The following is a 23,275-nucleotide window of genomic DNA, read 5'->3' as shown; positions in this document are numbered from 1 at the left end:
TCTATACTGACACTGGGCTGGCCCAATCACATCTCTTACTAGTCGCCACCCCTCCCCCTCTGCCCTGTTTCTGGTGTCAGTGACATTTTTTTTTGTCTTTATAAAGGAGTGCACAAATCTTAAAAATTGACACGTTTTACAGTGGCATATTAACAGGATGAACCCACATGTTATCAGGTATGCACTGTTTTCCCCATGCCAAAAGAAAAGTAACATAAAAATTATGTGAAAATTTATATGAAACACTCCTTTGCCCCCCCCTCCCCACGCCCTACTCGATCAGAGCGATTTTTAACAGGGAGATATTGTCAGTTACCCCCCCACCCTCGCTGGGCCTTCTGAGCCAAAAATACCAAGGCCAATTTTTTTGTCCCAGTCCAACGTATGGAAACAAACCTATCTGGAAACAAATTACCCCATGAAGTGCTTGTCTTTATCTATCTTGCTATCTTACCTAATTCCTGCTACATTCCTATGGATAAATTGGTAATGTTTGCAATTATTTGCCTGTGTGTTTCATATTATTGTCAAACATCTTTTTATTCAGCACCTGTCCTCGTTTTTGCATCTTTTTTGCTACCAGATTTTATAAAGAGATAATCTCACTCTCTCAAGTCCAAACTACACTATACAAAAACCGGGACACAGTTTTTTGCTGGTTGACGTGTCAGAGGCATTTACCGATTAGTCGTTGTATTTTGTGTGCATTTTTTTTAAGATTCTGATGTAGACCAATCAGCCTAAAGAATGCACTAGGTATATAATATATACTGTATGTTATATGGCTTAATTCACCAAAATGTATCTTAATGTAAGGTTATTAATTTTCCCATCAGATATGGATTTGCTTTGGCTTAATCTGTTGTTTAATTTGTAATATTGGAAGCAATCACCTGTTATTACTAAAATAATTAAATTATTTGTTTTGTTGTGATGCCCGAAAATGAAACCACTTTGCCGACAATGTATTTCTTTGCGTGTATTTGCGAATGTAGGCTAAAATAAATCAACAAATTCATCATGATGCTAAGCAAGATGATGACAAAACAGCATCTGAAATTAAACCCTATTTCGCTACGTGGCTCACACAGTATGTGTGAGGTGTGTGCATTATGGGACAGGACAGGAGGCAGTTGACATCACAGGCACAAAAAAAAAATCTATGATCGGTCTGCCTCAAAATTCTTAGAAAGAATTCTGAGAAATCAAAACTCCTGCAGCGCACACCGCCACATGCGCGCACACCCTCTGCTCTCTCTCCCATTTGGAAAAAAAGTACTGTTCGTTTTTTATTACATTGTGAACATTTTAAATAGTCTATAAACAATAACCTTTTTTGGACGTAAAAATAAAATAAAAACGATTTTTGATTTTACATTTTTACCCTCAAAAACAGAGAACCCGTCGTCTGTCAGTCGATTAGCGGACACATTTTAACATCCCTACAATAAGCCCAGTGAAGACTCGGTTAAACCAAGAGAATCGGGGCCGAAGCAATCAACGTAGCCAACAGCAACGCAACGGCGCATATCATCATCATATAAATATAAAAGGTTTCCTTTTTTTTCCCCACTGGATGTCTTGGTGGGGTTTTTGTCCACCGAGTGCTCAGGGTTATTGGGTGCTGTCAAACTGCTCTTTGAACATTGCCCTGTTAAGCCTTTTGAGACTGTAACTGTGATAATAGGCAATACAAATAAAAAGGCCTTGACTTATTATGGGAAAGCTTACATCAATCTAAGTGTATGATATCAAATGCCAAAAGGAAAATACAGTGACATTATTGCCCATGAAAGCAAGGCTTTATTCACACACTCACCCCCTGCCTTCTTCAAGCTGACAACCTCTATCTCATCATGTCCTGCTGAGATACAACCTGACATCACATGGCTGAAACATCCCCATGCTCCAGAGGGTTAGAGATGAGGTCTTTCTCTCTCTTTCTCTCTCTCTCTCTCTCTCTCTCTCTCTCTGTATGCACAACAGCTTGAAGCTACAGTAACCGTTTGATTAACTTCTCAGGCTCTTCTTTTCCTGCATGGGGGTGTCCCAGAAGAGCTCAGCCATACTAACGTGTGCTTTTCTCTCATGAGGTTAAGGAAATAGGTTGTAGTATCTACATCTCTCTGCCTTTCACACTGCACCTTCTACTGGCTCCATAAGACCAAAGAAAAAAGCCACCAATATGACTCCCATCTCCCTGACTGTAGGGGATCAATGAAAATAAATTGTAAATTGTTGCAGTGACACTGCTGATTAAATACTTATTTGCCCTGCAGCTAGGGGGTAGAAACATGGCTTCCTGTAGGGACAACAAATTCCCCAGCCGGCCACAAGGGAAATTGGGTATGGGTAATTAGATTTTAGTAGGGTATCAGTATTCCCGAATATTGTCAATACCCAATAAGGCCATGAAATTTCAATACTCTATCAATTTGGTTGATACCACAACCCCTACCAGTAGCAATTGTACTATAGACTGAATTGTACTCATAGAACGAAGTATTGAAATTATGTTGCCTTTGATACATAAAATCCCTGTAAAGTGAATTCAGTGATTTGTTCCGAAACACATTATACATGTTAGAAAGTAATTGCTGGAAACATGTGAAAAGACTGAAGGATGAAGTACTGAATTGTGGATTGTTTAACTGTTTCTCACCATTTTGTAGTCCCTATTTCTTGAGCGGTGCTAAATCATGACCCGATGATGTAGAGCGGTCATACTTGGCATGGCCCCTCCCCGTAATACTATCTAAACACCAGGTCGGACCGTTGGAAACGGAGCTTCAGTGATGATAAGCCTAGCTAACAGCCAGGAGTTTGGGATAAAACGCTGTTTTGGGAATAAACATCTGGAATACAAGGCGTCGTCAGGGAGACCGTGAACCCATGCTACATCTTTGCGCCCATACTGTGGGTGCCTTGAGGTTGGAATCTGACATTCCAGCAGTGTACAATTCAATATCAGAACACAGTTCTATCCTCCACTTAAATATTGTATCTTAATGATTTGCTATTCTTGGTAAAATGATCACCCATCTGTTGGTGACTCACAGAAATGTGAACACAACGCAGCTGACGCTCCTCAATGTGCTCTGCTGTCGCGGCGTAATTGTGTGGTCAGGTAACCATGTAATCAGAACAATAGCAGAGTTGTCCAGCAACCACTCAAGCACGAACGACACCATAATATGGTGTCCTGTGTGGTTTGTGGTGGGTTGAATTGATCCAGCCAAGAAATGTACCAAAGACTTCCAAATCTTGTTCTGAAATCTTAAAAAACCTAAATGGCTTGCAAACTTGTCTTCTTCATCTCGTGGTTTTATCATAGGTTTTCTGTCAGTTTTCTGGGGTTCTGGGCCTTCTTTTATGTTATGTTATGAGACTCCTTCCATTTAATATGGATGGGGGTCAGAATTTGGCAAAACTCATCTGAAATTACAAACATGCTTAAGTTAGCAAGTTAGTTAACAAGCTTAAGTACTTCAATACACTACACCACCTGTATTGAAAGCCAAATTTGTACCTCAGCAGCTATTTAAGTGGAGCTGTCAGCAGCTGCGCTATTCATAGTGGATGGTCCTGGTATTATAGTCGCTCTGTGATTTGAAGCATTCAATATCTTCCTGATACAACATTAAATAACCACAGAAATGCTGTTTATGGAGCGGAGCCTGCCGAGGTAATTCTGGCAGAAGACACGAATTGAGTCTGACATGTTCACGCCTAAGGGAGCGGCCTATTTGAGCTGTCAAAACGTAACTGATCAGTCTGCTTTCAGTACTCCCAACGCCTTCCCTGCATCCATTTTTTTTTACACACTGTGCAGTATGGGCTAGGTGCAAGAGCATCCATTAACTCTTTTGGAAGTGTATCTTTTAAACTGCTTATTGTGGCAATCTCCTTTTAAGGATCACTAATGCTGCTTCATAAGTGTTATCGTGCTCTGTGAAACAGAGCAGAGAGCTTGAAAGGAAATAACAGAGCGCCTTTGTATCGCACCCCAACAAATAAACAAAGCTGATAAAAAAGATTGTTCTTTTTTGTTTGTTTGTTTGTCGGTTGGGAAGACAGTTAAAGGATCGATTAGCTATTTTTCAACCCAGACTCTGCTGGAGTGTCTCACTGTGTGTAAATGCATTGGGTAATCTTTCAAGCCATAAAAACATATGAAATCTCCTAAACAATAGTTTTTCTAATACCAGATTTATCTTCAATGTCTTTTTTTATCAGTTAAAGCTCATGCATTAATATATGGGCTTTAGATATTAATATATGAGTTTTAACTATACGTTTTACATTTCAGTACCCAGCCCAATCTGATCCAAAGCAACTGTGTTATGGACATGGCTGTGGTTTAAATTTACCCTGGATTATGGTCATTATCACTAATGCATCTTGACTCGAATGACTCTCATCTTAACTCGATTGAAACACTTCATTCTGTAAAAGTGTTATTGATATAGGTTAATTGTGATGTATTGAGGGGTGTTAATAACGCAGCGTAAATACACAACTTCAAATCCACGTGTGTGTGTGTGTGTGTGTGTGTGTGTGTGTGTGTGTGTGTGTGTGTGTGTGTGTGTGTGTGTGTGTGTGTGTGTGTGTGTGTGTGTGTGTGTGTGTGTGTGTGTGTGTGTGTGTCTCTGTCCGTCTGTCTGTCTGTCTGCGTGTGTGTCTGTGTGTGTTTTTCTATGGCATGAAGAGGGCATCCCAGCAGTAATTAATGGCTGGTTGATAAACAGCACTGTGTGAATCTGTGCGCTAAGGAGAATGTGTTGCATTGGACCGGGAGACAGGAGGGCAAATAAACAGTCTTTAGCCCCTTTCACACATGCGGTCTTTTTCAGCAATGTTCTGGAACCGCTCCTGCATGGGGTCATGTGTGAATGGGAGCAGGGATGGATTTCCGGGAAATCTGTTGCAGCAATTTTCCCACCTCAAGATGTAGTATCATTCCCAGGAAAATGCTGGTACCGCTGTGTTGAGAATAGAAGCAGTAACATTGCCAGAACAAGCTGGTAAAGTAGAGATAGATCCAAAACCGATATCGACAAATCACAAATAGTGGGTTTTTATGAATATTTATTCCGTACAAATATATCAAAAATGATTTTTTTTCGGGAAGAAAAAAAAAACATTCATAAAATGGCGAGTCCGAACTGTGGCAATCGGCTGCAAAGATGAGAAACTGAAACACGTCCAGTCTCTACGAAGCCAGGTCTTTTTATTCTTAAAATGAATTGTTTTACTTCTTAAAAATGCCACTCAGACTGGGGTGGGTGGATCTGACTACCGATACTACGTCTCGTTTTGAAGATCGATTCTAGCGTCAATAGGATTGATAGCAAAAATAGGATAAATTTCTCTTTTCAAAATAAGTTTAAAAAAAAAAAAAAAATTTCTATGTATATATTTCCTCACTTGCGTTTGCTTGGTGCCCGTCACTGTTCCCATGGTTAACAGGAGATCCTTTTCGCAACACCCCCCTCCCCCCCCCCCCCGAGTCTTGGTTGTCACGCTGTGTGTGTGTGTGTGTGTGTGTGTGTGTGTGTGTGTGTGTGTGTGTGTGTGTGTGTGTGTGTGCGCGCACACTCAGAATCTCAGACTACAGTACAGTATTAATGTACTGTACTCATAAAAATGTTCCAATACTCAAACCCGATACCAACGTAATGTAACGTAGTTGCGTAGTTGACACTTAAAGAAGAGAGCGAAAGAAAGAAAATGTCGGCTGTTTGGGGGTACTTTAAGGTAAACTAAGAAGATTGGATAAATGATTTATTCTTCACCTGACAATAATGTAACATGAGACTTGTTTCTTGATGAGTCACTCAGTAAAACGAGTCGTTCGATTTGATTCAGTTGGTTTAACACACGGTGAGCAAGGAGGAATTCCAGCGAACAAGAGAGAGAAGAGTCGGCCATTCATTTTATTTGTTTATTTTTTGTAATGATTGCAATTTATTTGCAAAGTACTATATAAATATAATATAAAGTGAAAGAGACTTTCATTTGAAGTTTTAACTAGAAATTTCTATTTTAGTTATATGTTGGGTCCTACTTAAACTCCGTGAGAGTTACAGGTTGAATTATACTGAAACTTGACTGAACATGACTTTAAGTCATTTAGCTGCAGTAACTCAAATGCCATGGCGGTTCCCTGTTACACTACAGCAGGGGTGCCCACACTTTTTCAGCTTGCGAGCTACTTTTAAAATGACCAGGTCAAAATAATCTACCTGCATTAAAAAATGCTAAATATATTTATTTACGGTACACAATATATATATACAGAGAATACTGAGCAGCTGAAAGAAGAAGAAGATACTGAGTATACTTTATATATACAATATATGTTGGCGTACTTTGCATCATTGCATGAACTCTTACGGCACAATACAATTAAATACATTTATGGTCACTACCTTTCTCTTGATGACTTGCACTGAATGGAGTCGGCCAGTGTTGCATGGTCCGGACAGTAGCTGCTGGTAGCCAGCCTCAAGCAGGCTTCCAAATGATCATCAGTCATGGTGCAACGCTATTTGGACTTTATAATCTTCATGTAGTAAAAGGCTGACTCGCATAAATAAGTAGAGCCGAATAATGCAGTCAAGGAGGGAGCACATTTCCTCATGTTTGGGTACTTTGTAAGTTCTCTGTAAGTTACAAAACTGTCCATGAGCCCTGGACTTCAGCTGAATGTCAGCCTGTAGTGTCAACATCTCATCCTCCACTGCAGACGAGTTCAGGTAAGACAGAGTTGCGAGTAAATCAACCTCAACATCTTCCCCAAATGGGTAGCACATAAATGTTGTGATTGGCTCGAGTAAAGCAAAGTCTTGAAACCGTTTGTCAAAGTCTGACAGACAGTTTTCATTCTTCTCTGTGTAGCACTGTCAAGTTGCGCACACGCCTTCCCTTGGGTCTCCAGCTCTGATGTGAGGTTTTGAAAGTTCCCCAAATCATGCGGCTACAGCTTTGAGGACAGAAGTTGCATTTTTTGTTTGAAGGCATTAACTGAACGGATCATGTTGACCATGGTTTTGTCTTTTCCTTGCAGCTGTGAATTAAGCTCATTCAACATGTTGGTCAGATCAGTTAAAAATGCCAAGTCTAGTAGCCACTGATCGTCATTAAGTTGCTTGTATTCTGGATTTTTACTGACAAGGAGAAATTCCTTTATCTCCGGACAGAGCTCTCGAAATCTCTGCAGGAATTTCCCCCTACTAAAGCCATCTCAGGTCAGTCTATAGCAAGAGGTCAGAGTAGTTGTCGTCAGCCTCCTCCAGATGTGCAGGGAACAGCCCTCTTTGAAGAGATCTTGCTCGAATAGAACAGGCGGTTTTCATTGCCACATCCATCCATCTCTCTCATGTTTAGCATTTTTGAACGTAATGCTTTTTGGTGTATTATGCAGAGGTAGTTAAGGAAGTCGGGAAAAGGATTAGCCTCCCTGCACTTGGTAATAAATCCATTCAAGTGGCCTACCATTGCGGGCACCCGAACCGGTTGGGGCTCTGCGGCTACGTCTTCAGCCTGAACATGGGGGTGGGCTGTATGTGTGCGCCTCAGGGGCGCGGGGTCTCCTCGTGCTCCTTGGGACTGGGTTATGCTCCTCGGGGTCAGGCCTGGAGGGTGCTCCGTGGGCTACTGGCTTCTCTGGGGGCCAGAGGGTCTTCTGTGGGTCCAGGGCAGGTGCTCGGGGCTTTCCTGCAGCTGTGGGACTGTGGGACCTGTGGGCTCAGGGGTGGCTTCGGGGCCCTTTCCGCTTCTTGGAGGCGCCACAACATAATTCCGACCTTATACAACAGAACCAATTGGGTTGGTCCTGTACACCCACTTGTGGACACTTCACACACACACACACACACACACACACACACAAATACACATACAGGTGGTCTCATCACAGGCCAGCACATGCCACCGGCACCTGCTTTGAACGCACCCCAGCACCTTCCTGGTTGCATCCCTCTTCTTTTCTTCCTCATTTACTGCCATAACTATGACAGGAAGAGCCCACGCACCCAAATTGCTGTTCCAGTTTTCCTGGACCTAATTAACTCTGTTTTTTCAATCCATGTTGTTGTTTGGTTCTATGTTTATTTGTTTCACCCGTGGTGATTCTCTCCCTCTTGGAGTAGTGATTAGTTGTTTATAGACCCAAACATGGAAAAATTATTCACCAAAGAGGGGGATTGGTGGGCGGTTCTGTGCAACAAAAAACTGTGCTGTTGTCATTCTACAGGTCATCCACAGGACAGAGTTATTGCAACAGTTCTTGAGTATTTAAGAAAAAATAAAGAGTTGCATTGCAGGTTGAGAAGCTGAACTCCACTTGCAGACTCTACCCTTGATGCAATAGCACACAAATGCTCGGTGTTGTATTCCCAGCATGCTGACAGCATAGGTTTAAAAAATAAATATACAAACCAGGGTTTTCAGATGCAATGTACCAAAAAAAAAAGTTTACGAGCCATTTCCAGCCAAAGATGGCTCCAGGTGGAAAACCCTTGAACGTGTCTGCTCCAGAAGTAGAAGTGCTTGTTTTCTTTGCTTTCAGAATAGCCGCCGGTTACAGCTTGCAACAGAGAGTCACATCACTGCCTCTCCTCAGCTGGCATCAAGGTTTCATTCAAACACGATTGGACTCTGTGATGGCGTTTCGCCACTTCACTCACTGGTCATTACTCGCTCCACCGTTGAGGTCATCATTGCCCTGGTTTTCAGTAAAATGGTATCCCATTCAAACATCCAGGAATACTTACATCTGTAACTGCACCTTTTAACACGCCTGGGTACTAGACCTGTCATACAGCTTCAATATGTGTTTGACAAGAGACTTATTTTGTGCGTCACAGCTGCCATTGTCAAGGAACTGATTAACATAGTTGCCGGTAGAGAAAGAGAGAGAAGGAAAGAGGAAAAAGCTGCATCATGAGGCCGATGTTAACGAAAGCATGTTCTGCTGTACTGTACACATCGCACATTCTTCTGCAGTGAAGAAAAACAACTGCTTTGTGTTAGTTGCATTTTTACAAGTTATGGTCCTTGATAATTAAAGCTTTTTTTTGTGTATTTGTATGTATGCATTATATTTTCCCCTCGTTCCTCTTCCCTATCTTCCTTTTCTCTTTCTTTGCTCCTTTCTTCTCTTCTCTCCTATCCCAAATTGTTCCACTGTCCTCTCAATCTTTCTATTTTCTGCCATGCAGAACATGGAAAGATTGAGAGGTAGCTCAGACATGTAGCTTGCTCATTTATATGGACTAGAGAGCAGTAAAGTATAGGTTTGCTTTTTTTCCCCCTTGTAAAACTGTTGGTTTCAATCATTGATAACGCTTCCCTGCACAACCTTAGTTTCAGGCGATTGCGAAAGGAGTTGTAGCTCAACAAGCACAGAGCAGTTGTGTATCATCGATAAAAATCCAAATTTGTGACTGCTTGCAAATTATTTTATGTGAGTTGTATTTGAAGTATGGCCAGTCTTTTTATCCGCGTGTTAGGTCAGATGATTTCCCCCATAAATCTATAAGTTGCTTGTAGATGGGGAGCCAGGTATGGATTACACCTCCTTGCACTGCCTTTCAACCCATTGGATGAGGAAGAGCCTTATCAGCCACTGTCTGTTTTGTTATGGTAGAGAATTCATTAAATATGCCCAAATTCATAACATTTTGCAAAATGGCTGATGGTTGAGAGGGATGATTGCAACTTTGGAGTGAGAGGCTGAAGGAACATGCAAAATACCTTTTACTAGGCCACTGCTACGTCTGGACAAAGCTTGTGCCTACGCAATACACAGAAGAACATTTTTTTCAAGATCAATAACGTCCCATCTCCTGGTGCAAAGGAGGCCAAATATGACCGTTTCAGTCAAGGGTGGGTCAGCATCACAGTTCAAAGCACCATTTGTTGAAATGATCTTGAGCACGTCCTCCGACAGTGCACTTTTTCCCCAACATTTTTCTGCCTCTGCACTTTTTACAGTGAATCCAACCACTATCCCACCCACCACTATCCTTTTAACCACTAAAAACGTCACAAAATGACACAAACCCATATTGTAGAACTGTGCTGCTTATTATGGCCTACTAACAGATAGTGTTGCAAGTGGAATGATTCGTTTGTCGCAAACAAATCTTTCAAATTACTTTGGAGTCGGCAGTCACTCAAAGAGCAAGCAAGCGACTGAATCTCACAAACTGAAAATAATTGCTGAAGACTAAATTTAGGTCCAAGGCAAAAACAGAAAGCTCTAGGCACTTGATATAACTCTTACTAAATGGGATTGATTTAGAGTTTGCAGTCCACCAAAATAAATCGTTTTGACAAAAGTAAATGATTCTTTTGAAAATTCCATTCACAACTCAGTCAAACCGACTCTTTTGACTCTCGTTCATCGTTCAGGAGGTCCTTCCTAACTCACTGTGCAATACACCAACTAAATCAACCAACCATAGAATCTGGAAATTGAATGACTCTTCACCGAGTGACTCGTTAACTACCGAATCTCAAAAAAGAGCCAAATCTTCACAAATAGTCAAGCTTGTTTTGAGGAACACAGAGCTGGTATTCTGGCTGGAATTGACAAACTTCATTATTTAGTACAGCCTATCAATTGCGATCTTATGTCTTAGGACAACATCTAAATAATTAAATACTACATGATGCAGGCTCTCACTGTTCCAAGTACCATAGTGATATTGTAGTGGCATGGCACTTAATGCTCTCCCTAGTCACATGGTGATTTTTACGAGCTTGTGATGTCTGTCGTAGATATGGTGAACAAACTGGTGGTCGGAAGTGGCTCAGGAGGGGGGCAGCGGGTCGTCTCATGGAAGATTGGCTCCATCCCCTAGCCCCTCCTGGTAGTGAGCTGAACTTTCCTTGAGCAAGACTCTTATCCCCTACCTGCCCCCAGTGAGCCGCATCGGTGCAAGGCTTGCCTCCATCGGTGTATGAATAGGTTGTACTGTAAGTCCCTTTGGACGAAAGCTTAATGTAACTAAATGAGATAATGTAACTAACTAAACTAAACTATGTCTTCTCGCCAGATCACGTTCTTCATGCTGCTGTCAGCCGTGTGTGTGATGCTTAACCTGGCGGGGGCCATCCTGTCCTGCCAGAACGCTCAGCTGGTCAACTCTCTGGAAGACTGCCAACTGGTGAGACCACCACACATGACTCCCCTCCACCATGATGTGTATTTAATGCTGCTCTAATTTTATTCCTCTGTCCCTCCCGGTTATTCAGTATGCATACAGTATGTGTGTGTGTTTGTGCACTAAAAAAAATCACAGACTTGTACTTAATTTTTACTTAACCATAGACTCTTAATCACTAAGTTGTTTATTTAGTTGGTAAATAAGGCAATTTTTATCATCAAGGTGATCGAATCAGTCACTGCTATTTTAAGGGCTTTACATCTTTTGTCATTTTCTTTTCATTTTGTATTCCGTAAAGGTTTGCAAACAAGTTTGTGTGTGTAGAATTTCTACACCATTTAAAATGTAACCTGGAAATGAAACGAGAAGAATCTCACCCCAATAAAACCCTTGTGTAACGGGTGTGGTTAGGACCCAATTGCAGCACAAAGACAGGCAGGGATATTTGGTAATGTCTTTTATTTGTAGAGCAGACGGAAGACAGGCAGGGGGCAGGCAGGATACATCGTCGGGGACAGGCAGGTTGGATAACGAGGAGTGCAGACAGAAGACAGGCGGAGTGGCAGGCAGGATACGTGGTCGGAGCGAGGCAGAGTCGGTAGCAGGGAATCAGTCCGGAGAACGCTGGAGAGTCTGGTGCAAGCATCAAAGACAAACTGGCAGTGGGTGACTGGTGAGAGAGGCATATATAGGGGTTAGATTACAGATCGGGAACAGCTGTGTGCGCAGGTGAATGGAGTTGGACTAATGGGACAGGTAAGGTGAGGGAGGGGAAGTCAAAGAAGGTGGAGATCATGACACCTTGTCATTTTGACCAGGACTCACTTAAAGAAGAGTTGTGTTGTCATGGAGGCTTATAGGTAAATCCTAAACTCCTCTGCCGACGTTTTTGTGAGAACTACGAAAATCAAAGTGTCATCCAATTATACATTAGAAGAAGTTTTATTATTGCAGATTGTTCTACACCTTTCCTATGCATGTGGCCGCATTTCCAGCAATGGTTTCAATGGTCTCTAATTTATATAAATTAGTGTTGTAGGTGGAACAACTTTTCTGCTCTGTGTGGCTCCCTGTAGACCCTCCCAACTAGACATGAGTGAAATTCTTACTCTCATCTCCCTCACGTAATTAACCTGGAACGCGTTGGGGTCACGTCCCGCTTCCTCTCAATCTGGGTCAAACTAGTGATGCAAACGATTTTTTCATAGTGAACAAATCTTTTAGATGACTCGGGAGTCACACAGGCAAACTAGTCATCCATTCGCGATGCGGTAACAGCCAGTCACACAGGCTGAACTGAAACTCTCTGAGAATCTCGAATGAAAAGAGCCAAGAGCCTTAAGTCACGAATCACAGCATTTGGCATAATATATTGAATGTGACTGTGATTTACACTTAAATGAATAACTTTGACAGAATGAAATGATTCCTGTGAGAATTCCATTCACGACTCAGAGACGAACCGACTCTTCTGAATCGTTACACCGACTGAATGAAACAAAACAAGAGAACAGAACAAATCTTTTTATGAGTCACTCGTAAAGAGCCAAATCTCCAAAAACAGCCAAACATTTCATCACTAGGTCACAACAACACTGATGTTTTAAACCGGCGCCTGAAACGACTTAACATGCCCTATGCCAGGAAATAGACCGATACCTTTCTCTTTTTTTCTTTGTTTGATGAAGAATCAAATTAAGGTTCAGAATTACCCAGAGGCCCTGGTCTGATTTGTGTGTGTGTGTGTGTGTGTGTGTGTCTGTCTGTCTGTCTGTCTGTCTGTCGTGCATGTTGCTGCACGTGTGACGTGCTGCGTTTGAGTGTGTATGTGTGCTCTCCCCTTCTCCCCCCAAGCTCAACTTTGACGGTGACGGAGTGTGTGTGTGCTGCGAGCTGCAGCAGCAGAGCTCCAGCTGCAGCAACCTGGGAGAGACCCTGAAACTGAATCCACTGAGGGACTGCAACACCATCCGCCTGCGCCTCAAGGTGGGGAAGAGAGTTTGTTCAGTTTTGTTGTTGTTGTTGTTGGAATGTTTTGTTTTCGGAATAGCTAATGCACTTCACTCCAGGTTATGGCCGCCATAGTTGTCATTGAGTGGTGTACAATGGGGAAGTGTGAAGCCGACTTTAAACTGACTCGGACAAACAGATCCGTCATTTTGGATGATTTGTTTAAAATATGTTGGAGAAAATGGCAAAGCTTGGTTCATTATTCATTAATAAAGTATAAAATTAGATGTATTCATTGTGAATATTGTGATGCCCAAGGTTGATGTTGACAGGTTTTCCACGGGTTCTTAAAAAGTCTAAAATCCAATAATCTGTATTTTAGGCCTTAAAATGTCTTCAATATCTTAATTACAATTTTGACAAACAACTCGCTTTTCAGCGAATTTCACTTTTTTCACGACAATCTGGGTGACTTCTGTGAGTCGTCCAGATCCAAAGAGTTTTTTTTGGGGGGGGGGGGGCGGTGTTCATAATGTCCATGTCACTGGTCTATTAACAAAAATGCATAATCCGATAATAAAGTTCTTGACATTCAGTCAAACTGGCTGGTAGTTTACAAAGATGGGTACAATATGGCTGTAAATGTATGTTTTTTTTAATGGTTCACGAACGATTGTTACAGTGTGTATATGGCTAATGCTTATTGTGTTAAGGTGTTATTGCTGCTCATTAAAACTGTGTCTTGCTAATCTACATAATTATTTTGTGATTGATGTAAAGTTCTAATAAAATAATAATAATAATAACACCATAAAGCCTTTTATTTTAACCTTCCTATAGCTGAATTATTTTTTTTCACGGTCATTGTAATGTGTGTTTGAACAAGAGAGCTTGTCCGTAAACATAATTTCGGATGTAATTTACTGAACAAGTTCTATCACATTATGCATGTTTGTTAATGCACCAGAGGTATGGACATTCTTCTTCTTTTGATGTTAAAAACTACAGTTGAGGAAATATAGGGCCCTGGGAACATAGTTAGGGTCCAGCGAAGATTAGGAAGATATTTCTTTGAAATAAGATAAGATAAATTTTATTCATCCCACACTGGGGAAATTCACTTGTTACAGCAGCTAAAGAGTCAAAAGTAGAGAAAAAGAGTGATCGAGTGAAAAACTACAATAAAATAAATATAAACCATATACAGAATATACACTTTTCACTTATACATATAAGGCCATGAAAAAAACCTGTGGTAGCGCTTCTTCTTACACTGTGGGTGTAGCAGTCTGTTGCTGAAGGAGCTGTTTAAGGTCCCCACAGTCTCATGCAGGGGGTGTGTCCATGATTGGTGTGAGTTTGGCTAACATCCTCCTCTCACCCTCCTCTATGTAATCTAGAGGGCAGTCCAGGACAGAGCTAGCCCTCTTAAAAAGTTTATTGAGTCTTTTTCTGTCCCTCTCAGTGCTTCCACCTCCCCAGCAGACCACTGCATTGAAGATTGCAGATGCCACCACAGTATCATAAAAGGTTCTTAGCAGTGTCCTGCACACTCCAAAGGACCTTAGCCTCCCCAGCAAATCAGGACAACTTTTGCTCTTTTTGTACTGGATATCCGTGTTGTCCGACCAGTCCAGTTATTGTTGAAGTGAACAGCCAGGTATTTGTACACTCCCACCATCTCCACACCAATCCCTGGATGTTTACCAGTGTAGTCTGGGGCATCCTTCTGTGGAAGTCTATCACTGTCTCCTTTGTCTTGCTGGCGTTTATGTGAAGGTGGTTAAGCTCAGACCAGTCGACAAAGTCCTTGATGAGCTCCCTGTACTCCTGTTCATAACCTTCTGATACACAGACAATGATGCCTCAGGCATGGCATGATGGCATCAGAGAACTTCTCAAGGTGACAGTTGCTTGTGTTAGGTCTGAAGTCCTATGTGTACATGGTGAATAGAAAAGGAGCGAAACATTGCCAAACAGCGATGTTGAATAGCCGACTACAGTCTCAGTACCAAAATAAATGCATTCACCCTAGTGTAACAACAGAATTATTTTATCACAATGTTTAATATGTAGGGGACAATGTCCATAGAATATTGTATAGGCTACAAAATATCCAGCAGTGTGTAAATCATGCAGGGTTTTCAACTTTTACTAGAATGCATTTCTCCAATGTTGCCTGAACATAATCCCATCTACACGATCCATTAGTAGTAAGTAGTAGTAGTAAGTAAAATCTAAAAATGATGAACACCAAACTGGACAATCTGATCACTACTGGTTTACGTGATGTAATTCATGTGGCTTTTGTCGACAGAAGACAGACCTAACTGCTTTGGTCTCCCGGTTAGCACTTCATGTGGGGACAGTCCGGTCACACCATGTGATTGTCCTTGAATTCCCATCATCACTAATGGCAGGAATAAAACTCAGTCGAGCTTACCTTCACCGGGATTCCATTAAGAAAAACTGGTCAATTATCACCAAACAACATTTTAACCATGACAGGGAGTCAACTTGATCAAGTCCATCATGATGCATTTGAAAGGAGCACTTGGAATAGAATGCAGAAAACTGGTGGTAGAAAAGAAATGCCTCTTCCTGCATTGTTCTAAGCACAATCATTATGTTTACTTAATTCTCGAACTATCCCTCCTTTTTGACAAATGGTACTTACCGTATATCAAACAAGCAAAGCTACTGTCCTGTTACTGTATCACTGTTCTGGGGTACTGCACACTGCGCTGTATTGCTGTTCCGTTCGGTGTTACTGTATTGCTGTGTCGTACTTTGGTATACTGTACTGTATATCTCCATGCACACTTTATTCACATGCACTTTACTGCACATATCTGTATATACAAATAGCCTATCCCATATACATAACTCTATTCCCTTCACTTCTATTTTGTACCCCCACTCTGTATTATCTTTTTGAGTCTTATTATATTTTTATTTTATTTTATTTATGTTGTTCTATTCACTAGCTGAATTATGTTTAAGGAATCAGTTTGTTTCAGTTAGTTAGCTAGGTTGGAATTAGGTTAGCTATTAAGTTTGGTTTAGAAACTATTGTGCATAATCTACGGGTGGGTTACAAAGACATTTCACTGTATATATGTATGAATGTATGTATGTGATAAATAAACCTCTTGAATCTCAATGAAATACTGGCCACAATGGCTATCCCTGCCAAGCAGTCATGTGAATCTCCATAAGAGGGAGGAAAAGTAGCTGGCGGAGGAGCGGTGTACCACCTCAAAGTGACATGAGCGAAGTGAAAGTTATACATGTTGATGATGGAGAGGTGTTGTTGGGGAGAAATGAGCCGATTTGCTCTGCAGCAACATAAAGGCTACAGCATGTAATCAAACCAATAATCCTGGCACCAAGTTTCCGAGCATAGTATGCCACAAGATGTAATTCATCTCCATAAGATTGCAACAACACAGCTAACATGGACCCATCTCCCTCATCTACAGTTTTGAAATCCAGCAAACTCAACATGGAGCAGGTGCAAAAGCTTGTTTGGAAGCAACAAACATGTTCTCTCGTCCAATGGCTGGGCAAACATTGCTTCATTCCACGATCTGAAAACAACAATAACCATAACAGCCCAGAAAGGCCATGCCAGGGTGCGACCCTGAGGAGAAAGGAAATAATAAAATAAATGTCATGACTTAAATAGTGAATGTTCTTTTGTGCCGGCTAGAGTTATAAGGAAAAAAGAAACTATGTGACTATCCTGTTCTACGTATTTTAGGAAGCCTTGTGTATCCATGACACAGATCAGCAGCAGATCAATTAACTCTCAACATTTGAATTAATGTGCTGCCATTAATAAACTCAAAGTCAGCCAAATACATTTCCGTAATGTGGATTGCAGTGATTTTCTGGCATTCTTGTAAGATACACTTCCTCAACACTAGAAAGATGTATATAATTACTTTGTGATGACCCTCTGGACGAGCTGCACATTTCCCCACATCAGGGCTCTGCTCAGTCTCAGAGTAATTATAACATACACGCCATTGTCTCTTACTAGACCTGGGACTCTTAATCTTGGTAACAAACCTCTGTATACTACTCTATTTTCAATAAACACAACAAACCTCTGTTTACTACTCTGTTTTCAATAAACATACACAACCAGCTTTTCCTCTCAGTGCTGTAACTATGACTAAACGTACTATGGACGTGCTATTTTTACACCTTTTGGTTCTTCTGCGCGTTTGACGGCAGTTAGTGTTAGCCAAACCAATCCTTCAGACTACACAAGACAAACCACACACCAACCAATTATAGCAACATTCAACAGAGGATCACTCATTCTTTTCACACCATGGTCTTTCATAAACACACATGCACATAGATATTCGCATCATTCTCTGTTTAAGTTCCCTTTTCTGATCAAATTTGTAATTAGAGTAATTTTTAACTTGGTCAATATTTTAGGTTCGTTGGAGAACAGACGTTTCCGATACCTGCAACCTGGGTAGAGTCATGCACTTAGACACAAACCGAATTTGCAGGAGAAAAGGCTGTGCTTACCTTCAAATTTTGTGGCCAGTAGTGTCTCTGAAGTCCGGGCTGGTCCTTCCCAGGTCTTCGGTCGCGGAGTTGGTCGTCATTCTCTCCTGGCTAGGCTTCGCCAAATGTCTTGGTTGGCCAGTGAATACACTGGAACCGACCGAGTCTGATGCAAAAAAGTTAATTGAATATCAGAGAGTCAAATACAACAATAAACTTTGAGTAGGCTCCGCGGAACAGACTGAAAAACTGAACCTTTCGTGCTTCTTAATATCCAAAAAGCGCCCTTCTGCTATTACATGTTCTGCCCCTTTCAGCACCGAAAACCACTCACAATCCTGTTGCCGGGGTTTTTCAATTTTTTTGGGTAGTTGAATAACTAATCACATTCCTTGTGGGGTTGAGCCAATCACAGCTCAGTCCTGTCACCAGGCGTTTTCGGGTGGTCTTCCAGACAACCAATCACAGCCTTGTTACTGGGCAACCTCTCCTTTCCTGGGAAGAGCATTGCTGGAACACCCGCATCTTATTTTACCATATAGGGGCATATTTCCTTTTCCTTCCGTCAGACATGACCTTCTCTTTGTTTCAGCTACATTTTTTCTTTCTGTTTTTGTAGAAGACTTGTGTTCCCTCTTTTGGTTTTATAGCATACATTTTTAAAAGGTGTTGTGATACATTTTGTAGAAGACTTAAGTTATTTTTATTATTTCATTATTTCCCTTTTTTGGTTTCATAGCTTACATTTTCAAAAGTTTTTTTTGATACATATACTTTGAGTATTGGTGGTTTAATATAACATATAATCTTTTTTTTCATGTGGGGTTACTAATTAACCACAACAGATGTGTCAGACATTTTCCTTACTTCGACCAGTCAGTAGAATAAAACACATTTACAGTTGTAACCAGGCTGCATTTGCTCAATCCCTTAGTTCGTGGTTGAATGTTGTGCGTCAACACTGCCGCCGTATTTGTATGGGGCTGCCGCACCTCCTACTGCATGTTTGTCTATGGAGGTAGGAGTTCTATCCGCAATTAAAATCATCATAACTTGCTGAATTTTTACGCAAAACTGGGTTAAATTAAATAATGTGGGTTTTTATATTAAAATACTTGTAGATGGTGATAATATTTCAAAAACATAATATTTAAGATGAACTTAACCTAGGCAATTAGGTTCTATGTTTATTATATTTTTCTTACTGCATGTAAAATGGCTGCCATGATATAATTTTGTTTTGTAATATTGGAAATAAATTAAGACTTAAGTTAAAATTACACTAAAGTTAAAATACTAATTAAGTTTCTGGCAGGCTTCTTAGCGTTCTGGACTTTTACACATTGACACTAAAACATTACAGATCTGCCTCTTCGGGAAACCCAAATCAAATTATTAGCTTTAGTTCAGTTAATGGTTGTTGCTTTTCCCCTACTGTTTTTTACATATCAATTATTCAGTATATATTGTAGTAATAAGGGTTTCCTTTATATACATTTATTACAACAGTACTTTTGGCGGCGCCTTCAGGAATTGCTCTTGGGAAATTTTTCCATCATTTGAAAGATTTGTTCACTTCAAACTAATTGTTTGCGGGTCTTGCATCACTAACTATTAGTAGGACATAACCACAGGTCTACATGTTTGTGACTGTTGAATGGTTACTGAGTAAAAGGATAGTGGTGTGCCGTGGGATTATTTCATTGTAAAACGAGTGTTGTGTAGCAGGGTCGGCCACTGGCATAAACACTCGATGCGATTGTTTAGGGTCACAACCGTTAGGGAGGGGGGGGTGTGGGGGTGCCTTGGTTCGGGCCGGTCCTGCAATCTCTGGGCTGGCAGAAAAGCGATCAGTGAAAAGGATCTGCAGTGTGTTTTTATTTTAGATGTAATTAATTCCTAATTGAACTAAACAAATTAAATGACAAATTAAACCCCCTCACGCTTAGGGCCTGATAAATGCATGGGCCGGCCCTGTTTGGCAGAAAGAAGGTTGGGAAACACCACCTTAGATCATCTTCACTTACAGCGAATGACAAAATCATGCACTCCATCGGATAACAGCAATCAAATGGATCCATTCCATGCCCCGCCCACCCCCCCTCCGATTGATTATAAACCATTGATAACCAGATAAAAGGCCCCTTAGGATGACGTATGGTCGCGAGGAAGGAGGAGAGTTCACACGCATTTGCCGTTTTGATATTCCGTCTCATCGGCGAAATGCCGGAATCGGGAGCAATAAAACGTAACTAAGTGCTCAGGATGGGAACGAGGCTCCCGAGAAGGCTGATGTTGAGAGTTATATCCCGTGTTGGATTAGAAAGAGGTGTCATTTCAGTACTGGAGTCCGTCCAGTCCATTTCCAGGGGGCTGGAAGGTCTTCGCCTGATCATAATGAATCTTGTGACCAGTGCTATATAACTCTGCAGCTACTAAATTACAGCGCTCATGGGAAATAGCGGATGATTAGTCCGGGCATGAAGCAGATTGTAGACTCCTTGCTGGTGGAAAGTTGAATTTTTTCCGGCTGTGATGCGCACCATCCAAATCATTGCTCCTTGACGCGTATAGCAATATATTTTCAGTTTTCCTGAGTTGTTTCCTCGCGCCATAAGTCATCAGTATGCTATAGGACTGAGATAATTGCTGACTTCCTGCGTTGATGGAGGACATGCCACATCAATGGAGTAACTCTGACCTGGGAACTTCCTGTGGGGACGGTAGTGGGGCGGCATATTAAACAGCTTCTGTAGATAAGTGACTGCATTTATTACCAGGGAAGAATTTCACTGCGTCGTTATGCACGTGCGAGACAACAGGTAAATCACAAGAATGTATCCTTCTACTATTTACATCTGCAAGGCAGATGTGCTGTGACCCACACACCAACTACACACAAATCAGCCCCGCTGTAGATGCCATTAAAGTTTGGTTTCCTTTCAGTGTGGGCTTTCCTGCTTAAAGACCAACTTTCCTCAGCCAAGAGGAAGTTGTGTGCAATGTCTCAGTAGACTAGATGGACTTTTTTTTCTCGCCCTCTCCGCTCAGTGCTGACAAGTAACCACTTGTGATCGCTGATTGGAATTTTGCACAATCGCCCAAGCCTATAATGTTGCGAGATCAAAATTGCAAGGCTGCACTAATTCGTATCTTATTCATCAGTTCCAGACTGAATATTCTGACAGAAAAGAAAGATAGTGATGAAAGGTTCGACTCTTTTTTCTTTGAGATTTGGTTCTTGACGAGTCGATTTTGAGTCAACTCTTTTCATTCGATTCAGTTGGTGTAACACACAGCGATTGAGGGAGGAATTCCTAAACGATGAATGAGAGTCAGAAGAGTCTGTTTGGCTCTGAGTTGTAAATGTAATTCTCCCAAGAATCATTTAATTCCGTCAACATGATCTATGTTGATGGAATGCAAAGAATAAATCTCCAATATGATTTATCCCATTTAATTGAATCATCAGAAACTATTTTCAGTTTGAGTTGATTTCCCCCTTCTCTAAAATAGAAAAAATAAAATAATCTCTGCTTCGTCCTGAATCTCTCCCTCAGCGACGGAGATGGGGAAAAAAGCACAGATGATGTGGAAGCGTTTTCTGCACTGTATGATGCAACAGAGCTGTCACGTATTGTGAATACGGGGATAAAGCAAAGTACGCGAATAAGGGCGCAAGTCTCTCGCGACTCTGTGAGGAGACATCAAAAGGACCATGTGTCTCTGCTCAGTAGACTGCCTAAACTAGCTTGAGAAGTTGTTAGGAAAGCGGGTCCCTGTTTATAGTCGTTGCATGTGTATTTTCATATTTGAATACCATTGACAACTCCTTAGTATAAACACTATGAAAATTCTTTATTATTATTTTTTTCTAGAACCACCAACAACCCCCCTCTTTGGAGAACTATTTATCATGTTTGGGTCTATAAACAACTGATCCCTACTCCAAGAGGGGGAGAATCACCACGGGTGAGACAAACAAAAATAGAAACAAACAACATTTACACAAAAACATAAACATTGGATGACAACCTGTATTGAAAAACAGTGAATTAGGTCCAGGAAAACTGGAACTACAACTGGTCACGTGGCCTCTTCCTGTCATAATCACGGCAGCAAATGAGGGAGGGAAGGAGAAGAATGCAACCAGGAGGGTGCTGGCGTGCACTCGAAGCAGGTGTGGTGGCGTGTGCATGTGTGATGGGACCACCTGTTTGTGTGTGTGTGTATAAGATGTCCGCCGGTAAGTGTACATGACCTATCCCCATTGGTACTGGTGTAGAAGGTCGGTACCATGGCGCGGCGCCTCCAAGCAGCGGAAAGGGCCCCGAAGCCCCCCTTAACTCCGCAGCCCCGTAGACACCCTACAGCTGCAGGAAAGCCCCGAGTACCCTGCCCTGCGGCCACAGAAGACCCCCGGGCCCCCAGAGAAGCCAGAGGGCCGTGGAGAAACCCCCAAGCCCAGCCCCGAGGAGCATGACCCAGTCCCAGGGAGCACGAGGAGACCCCGCACCCCAGGGGCATACACATACAACCAACCCCCGGGTATAGGCAGGAGACGCAGCCGCCGGCACAGAACCCAGGCCACGGGTGCAGATCCCGGCCCCACAGTGACAGACCAACACCCCGCCCGAGCTGCCCGCCCCACGGGTGAGCCGGCAGGACCCCTATGCCCACCCATGCTCCGCACAAGGGGGGGCCCGCCCCACTGCAGCCGACCAGACGCCCCACCTGGCATGAGCGCCAAGTACCCATACACATAGCAGCATGTGCCCAGCACGGAGCACCTCGATGTTACCCCCCCACCCACCGATGCCAGCAAGCCGCCAGGTATACAGGCCCTCCACCAGCCCCAGCACCCGGGGCACCCGCCGCAGAGAGGCCGCGCCGCAGAAGCAAAAGGCCGACAGCTGCCCCCCACACCCCAAGCCACACCCAGAACGGCAAGCAGTCCCCCCCAGGGGCCCTGGAAGGCACCCGGCAGCGCTCTCCACAGCCCCGCCAGGTCGCAGACCATCCCAAGCCACCAGGCGCAAGCCGTCAGGACTCCAGCCAGGGCGGGAGGGGGTTGGTGGGCCGACCGCCGCTCGGCCAACCACGCCCCCACACCAACCCGCCAGCAACCGGTAATTGCAGTTAAAATTGCAGGGTTGGGGTTGCGAGTCCTTCAGGCAAGTCGAACCCGAATCACTCGCACCCCTCCTGCCCCACCGACCCTGGTCCGATTGAGTGTTGTTCGGAGTAGGATTGGTGTGTGAGTGTATGTGTTCTAAGCTAATGTGAGTGGGATTAAAATTTCGGGATGGACGAGAAGCACGCTTGGGCAGGAGCGTGACAGGCAAGATGGCAGCTGCTCGCCGCATCCCCACCCACATAGCCTGCACCCTGCACCCTGCCCATCCCGCAAGCCCTCGGTCTATTGTGTCGTGTACGTGCTGAGTATGAGTTTTGGCAATGGGAGAGATAGGCGAATCGCGACCGGATCAATCCAGCGGTCTGCCATGCGCCTCGGCCATGTCGGGCAGCTCCGCGCCCCCATCAGGCCCCTGTTCAGCCCCCAGTCGCCGAGCATGCGGACCACAGAACAGAGGGCGGCAGACGGCCCTCCACCCACA

General features: G+C 42.7%; 1 protein-coding gene across 1 annotated transcript in view; it reads left to right on the top strand.

Annotated features, from left to right (window-relative positions):
• fam189a1 (family with sequence similarity 189 member A1) overlaps positions 1 to 23,275 on the top strand; it is a gene marked incomplete at both ends in the record, with an annotated part of 158,231 nt that overhangs the window by 115,592 nt on the left and 19,364 nt on the right. The window contains 2 exons of the mRNA XM_079997350.1: positions 11,067 to 11,177; positions 13,032 to 13,163. Of these exons, the coding sequence (XP_079853476.1) occupies positions 11,067 to 11,177; positions 13,032 to 13,163 (243 nt within the window). The remainder of the gene's footprint in view (positions 1 to 11,066; positions 11,178 to 13,031; positions 13,164 to 23,275) is intronic.

This window comes from Zeus faber, assembly GCF_960531495.2.
Source record: "Zeus faber genome assembly, chromosome: 3".
NCBI lineage: Eukaryota > Metazoa > Chordata > Actinopteri > Zeiformes > Zeidae > Zeus > Zeus faber.
The sequence above is the reverse complement of the archived record's forward strand: the minus strand, read 5'-3'. Positions and strand labels throughout refer to the sequence as shown.